General features: G+C 30.3%; 1 protein-coding gene across 1 annotated transcript; it reads left to right on the top strand.

The window, feature by feature from the left end:
* Positions 1–1880: 1880 nt before the first annotated feature.
* LOC123202767 lies at positions 1881–3541 on the top strand. Its single transcript, XM_044618885.1, has 2 exons — positions 1881–2403; positions 3001–3541. Exons 1-2 carry the CDS (start codon positions 2031–2033, stop codon positions 3357–3359), a joined length of 732 nt encoding a protein of 243 aa, XP_044474820.1. The 5' UTR covers positions 1881–2030; the 3' UTR covers positions 3360–3541.
* Positions 3542–6275: the final 2734 nt, after the last annotated feature.

Genomic DNA, 6275 nt, shown 5'->3' with positions numbered 1-6275 from the left:
CATAAGTCATATTTTTTCTCTCCCTATCTTACTGTCTACTGAAATTATATTAAGTCAAACATTTATGTCATGGCCAAAAATAAGCCTATGCTATTTCTTATGGACCAAGGCTTGTCATTCAATTTCCCTTGACTTACTGGCACCTATTAAATTAAACCATGCTAAATAGAATTACAAGTTCAAAGGCGACACCTAATTGCTTTAACTAGTGACATTTTAACTAACTATATTCATAATTCAATAGAAGAAGTTTCTAGGCAACATTGAAGTCTTAAGCCCAATTTGAAAACCTATCAAACACCTCATGTTTGTCAATTATCTTGTAAGGTGATTGATTTTGCCCCAAAAGGACCGGTGCCCATTTATAAAAAATTCTTAAATTAAGGAGCTAAATTGATGGAAATGTTGGTTGAGCTTGGAGAAGACTACAAATACAAACCCACAAAGGCTACACAATTCTTTTGGTCCATGATGTGAACTTGACTTGAAGCCAACCAAAATGGAAAAACCCCATTCTTCTTCCCATGTGTTCATTAGTTTGTTTGTTTCAATCACTTTACACCTTTTTATTATGTAGTTTCATTGACACTCTAAAAAAGCATTTCTCTTCTACCTTTTCATTCTTTTTCTCCCAATGTATGATTGATTTATATTTTAAGAAATTCTATTTAAATTATTTGGAAAAAGGGATTAAATTGGATATCCCCTGAACTAGATCAAGAAAATCTAATCCAATTTGAGAAAACTGATTTGACTATAGAGTTAACAGCAAAATGGCTCAAGTGGGCTGTGAAACTTTTGTATAAATTTTCTAAATCCACCTATAAATTATAGAAATTTAAAAATAAACCTCAAGTGAAGGATATATATCAGAATTGTTGTAAAATGGTATGAATATGGCTTGACAAAGAAGAAAATTTAAGAGGAGCCTTGATTTTGAAGCACCAAAATAATAATAATAATAATAAATGTGCTTCAAGAAGCAGTTTGGAAACCCCAGAACCACAGGATTGATGCCAAGCATTATAGCTGTGCTTTGTGTTACATCAATGGTCTACCCTTGTGAGTTTTTTATATTTCAAAATCAAGTGGGGGGTCACATTTTTTTCTTGAAACCCCACATTTACAATTTTCATGCCTAACACTGTGCCCAACCCTTTTCTTATAATTAAAATTATAGTTCAAAATCAACTTGGAATCACAAATTTTCCATCACCCTTTTGAGAATTCCAACACTTCTTCTTTTCTTAATTGGGATTATGTTTGCCTTATTTAAGGTGCTAATTATATCTACATTTAACCTAATTTCACTCTAATGCTGTTACAACAACATCAACCAAAATCAACAATACCCACACTTCATTTTCTGGTAGGATGCATATTTGTGAAGGAGGTAAAGGGCATCATGTGGACATCAACATCACTTGACCCATCTTCAATTTTTTTTTTTTAACCAAATCTCAAATATAAAAAGATTATTATATGTGTACTATATTACTTATACATTATAAAGTAATTCGTTTTAATTTACAACTTTTTTAGTATACAATAATAAAACTCTTATCATATTATTATAATATGATAAAAATAATATGGAATAATCACTAAGAGATAATTTGACTAATAAAAACTATAAAATTCTCGTACAAGTTTAAGAGAAAACATAAATTAAAGATTCATTTGTACTAGAGTAAAATGAGACTCGTAAATTACCTAATTTGTGAGTTACCCAAACCAGCATTAGACTCACGACTTTACAAGCCCGGTGTGGTCGGTAAGATAAAATGTCCCTAAATTGCAATCTTAAACAAGAATGACCATACTCAACTGTTGAGTCTTCCAAACTGAGATGTTTAACTGGTAGGTCATCTTTGTGTTTCTCTCTAGAATTACTAGTCAAATTGCTTTGCACCATTTGGATATATATATGGTTATATATTGGAACAAGTATCAACTCATTTCTCTTCTCTCTCCTTTTTGAGTTCACATGTTTCCCCAAAGATTTCTTCTGGCTCTCTTCTTCTAAACACATGCACCCCCTTCACAATAACATGAATAACATCCATGGGTATGGAGAAGACAGCAATTCTGGCTGTTATTTTCATCCCAAAGAGGTTGTTGTTGGAGTTTGTGCACTTTGCTTGAAGGAAAAGCTTCTTGTTTTGGCCGCAAAGCAAGGCCACACCTACCACCACCACCACCATTACCATTCTTCTTCTTCGGCAAAAACAAGTCATCATCGTAATTCCAGTTCTAACAAAATTAATGCCTCCGACAACAAGAAACCTCCCATTAATCTTTCCAAAATCTTTGCTTTGGGATCTTTTCTCAATCGCTTCGAATTTGGCCATTATAAATCTGATGTTCCTGATGACCATGATGCATGTAGCAGCAGTCAAGAAGGTAAATTTATTTTATGTTATTTTTGTATTTTTTTTAATTATGATTTGGTTGTTTTTCTGGAAAGAATAACATTTATGGTGTTCTTCACCTTAATTTAAATAAATAAATCAAACTTCACGTGTGTGTTTGTTGCTATGTACAGAAGACTTCACGGCTATTATTATTGTTTGTGTTATGACAAAAGAGAAATAGAATCTTTTCTTCTCTGTAATTATTTGGATTATTTTGCATTAGCTTATTGTTTTATGAGAAAGATGTACAGTAATAAAGAGGGTAGATGGGAAAGATAACAAAATCTTATCCTAGATAGCTTGGGTGGCAATCGAAAATGTTTCATATATAAGATTACATAGGTTCAAAACCCCTACGACGTTTTAAGATTAAACTTTTGACTCATCTAACCCAGTAATTAAGCAACATTAATTTTTCTATTTATAGCATAATTAAGCCATGAAAATGAAAAAGAAAAACATTATGTTTATGATGTCAAATCTTGTTAATCATGTTTCTAAACCCTGAACAAGTGGTTTTTATGCATTCTAAACAAATTGATTAATGTCTTTTTGCCTTTTGTGATAAATAAATTGGGTCTTGCAGACTCATTCATCTCAATGAAATTTGAAGACAGTGGGGTGGCCTCATGGGAGAAGGCAAACACAGTCTCAAATAAGGTTTCACTGGAGCATTGCAGCATGTACTGGAATAACCAAAACATGAACACCAAAGAATCCGTTGTTCATAACGAGAAGAGTGTGATAGAACATGCAAAGGTGCCACGTGGCTCGTCGTCGCTGAGGTGGCAAAAGCGAATTGGGCACTTGTTGCAGCTAGTGAAGTGGAAGAGATCAAACAAGAGGAATGTGCCTCATGTAGATCATGGAGTCAAGGTGAGGAAAGGGTGGATAAGAAGCCTCACAAAGAGAGCACCAAATAATAAAGCACCAGGGACTGTATAGAGAAAGGAACAATAGGCTCAAAATTCTTACCATTATTGAGATGGTAAGAGTCAAAATTGCTCTATTGAAAGTGGGTTTTTTTTTTTTTTTCTTCTAATTAAAAAATATGATGGGATCCTTGTATTTTTCTGTTTCAATTTTTTATTATATAAACAGAAAAGGGTGTAAAAGAGTTGTTCCAATTGTGTTTATGGGTTTCAGAATTTGCATAGTTAGTGGCAAGCATACAGATCTAACAATCATTAGAAAGATGAGAGTCCTATTATTCATCTCCCCATTCTAAAACTTACTCAAACTCAAAGACCCCATTTTAGGGGCACTTGGTGGAAATAGTGGGGCATATTTAAGGGCCCAAAATTATATAGATGTAGCTGTTGGTGGGAGAATATCCTGTTTCTTCTTCGAATTTTTTCCTTTAAATTTATTTTAAAGAATTTGAATAAAGTGAGGAAAATGAAATCAGAGAGTTGTTTCACATTATTTATTTTTCTACATTAATTTTTTTAACAGTTGTATCATATTGATTTAATATATCTTAAAATATATATATTTTTTATTTATATTATATCATATATCATATAATATTGATAACTATATATATTATGGTCGTGGCAAAGACAAGTTGTCCGAATTGGTTTGCCCATGCCTCCCGCCATAAGGGATCTTTAATTCTCCAATAGGACCACAATGGGTGGGTGTTGAAAATAAAAAAAGGTCTTAAATGAAGTGGACGAAAATGATAGGACATAAATAATCTTGACCCAATGTAACATGCTAGAGAAGCATAGACCTCATTTGTTCATAGCTCTAATTTGCTTCCATTGACTACACACATGACAGCACTTAATCAAATGAATAGACTCTTCTCCACAAGAAAAGTATTTGTCCATTTAATAATATAAAACAATGTTAGACTCCAAAGTTAATAAAATTGGTAAAGCTGCAAGATTCTTCAGACGAAGAATTGAGTTCAAGCTAATTAGTGAAATCTTGAATTATGGATTTAATTATTGTACCTCAAATTTTACCTATTGAATGAAGTCTGATGAGGTTTCTCAACCATTAAAAATATATATATATAGTTTTATTGAATAATATAATTATGTCGGTATTTGAATTTGTTTGCCATCAATTTTTATTGCAACAAAAAAAAAATCCCATATATATAAACAATTCTACATTCATAGTTTAATTTATTAATTCACATCTATAAAATCACATTTTCGTCTTAACAATTTCTGACTTTCTTTAGTTATAATTTTCAAGGTTTAGGTGTAATTTTAGAAATTTATTAGATTTGTGTTGACCCAAACCTGAACACAAGTCAGTCAACTCACAAATTTCTATATATTTGCATAAGAAGGTTAACTATGACTTGGTGGGTTTGATTAATTAGCATATAATTTTACATTAATTAACCCTTGATTTTGATTTAAAGTTCACAAAAGTTTCATATATTTGTGATGTAGCTACAGCCGTAATTGTTGACTTGGAACTAAAGTATGAAATTTCATCGCAGCTCCGAGCTCTCTGATAGAGTCTGCATGTTCACTTTGTTTCATAGCTAGTCTTTCATGACATTTGTTTAAGGTATACTCTTCATATTTTTGTACTAATTTTTATTTATAAATTTCTTAATTAAAAAAAAAAAAGCTCATTAACCATCCAAAAATGAGGAGTATGTATGGAAGGAAGTGTTTATCAAAAGCAAGAAAACATATTTGGAATCAAATATATATATTTTTTATATATAATTTGAGTTTATTATATGATTGAATATTATTTTATTTTTTAATTTAAAATTATTTAATTATATAATGATATATTATCTGTATATATAAATTATATAAAAAATATATATACACATAATTTTATTGATTTCGAATAATGGAATTATTGATGCTCGGGGAAGGAGGACCTCCTTCTCTTTTGATGTTGGTCACAACAATAAAGGAAAGCAGCTTTTATTTTTGCTTTGGTTGGAAGTGCTTCTCTTGGAAGCTGAAGCTGAAGCTGATGAATAAGTCAAACAACTTTAAAGGACACATTACTTTCTTCCACCTCCACCGCATAAAGAAAGAAAAATGCCATCCTGAATTTTCCATAATTTTTATCAAAACTGATGCCTTTCAGACTTTTAAACTCTTTGGTAGGTCTCTGTTTGCCTAAAGCTATCTACCCAAAGCCTGCTAAAAATTCTCCTTTTTCCCTTCTTCTTCTCATCTTGCTTTTAATTTCTTAAACAATCCACATGATAATATCCTCATTGTTATTTCATTTCTTCATTTTAATAATTGAATACATTTCTCAAGTCTCTGCTCTTTTCCCATTTCCAGCTGAGGGATTTAAGTGCTTTTTAATATTTTTTATTTTTATTATCCCTTCATTTTATTTCTTGTTTAGAGGAATCTTCTGCCTTTTGCCTTTGCTTTTATATTTCTTATTCAAAAGATTAAAACAGAAAAAAAAAAATCTTTCACATGTTGAGAATCAACAAATATTGCTCCCAGCTATTTTCTAGATTTCTTTCAACAAAAATATTGGATTTATTTCTTATTACTAAATTACATAGATTGAAACTCGTCAATATAGTTATCAATAACTTAAGATATACGATACGTATCATACGATATAATATAAATAGAAAATAATATATATCTTACTGTATATCGAATTAATATGATACAGTAAATATATCATATAATACAATATATAATATCGATACAAAACGATATATTTTTTAAGAACAATGAAGATATAATAAGGGTGTATATAAAAAATTTTTAAATTTTAAAAGTGTTTTTGATATTTTTCAAAATAATAATTATCATAACGTGTTAATTAATTTTATATTATTATATTAATATTTTATTATATTATTTTTCAAAAAATGTATCTTAAAAAATGATAGGATAC

The sequence above is a fragment of the Mangifera indica genome, chromosome 19, assembly GCF_011075055.1.
Source record: "Mangifera indica cultivar Alphonso chromosome 19, CATAS_Mindica_2.1, whole genome shotgun sequence".
NCBI lineage: Eukaryota > Viridiplantae > Streptophyta > Magnoliopsida > Sapindales > Anacardiaceae > Mangifera > Mangifera indica.
Note: the sequence above shows the minus strand (reverse complement) of the source record. Positions and strands in the feature narration are given on the sequence as shown.

Coding starts and splice junctions, on each gene's coding strand:
- LOC123202767 (XM_044618885.1), top strand. CDS start 2,031: ATGCACCCCCTTCACAATAACATGAATAACATCCATGGGTATGGAGAA. Junction 2,404..3,000: donor ATGTAGCAGCAGTCAAGAAG/GTAAATTTATTT, acceptor TGGGTCTTGCAG/ACTCATTCATCTCAATGAAA.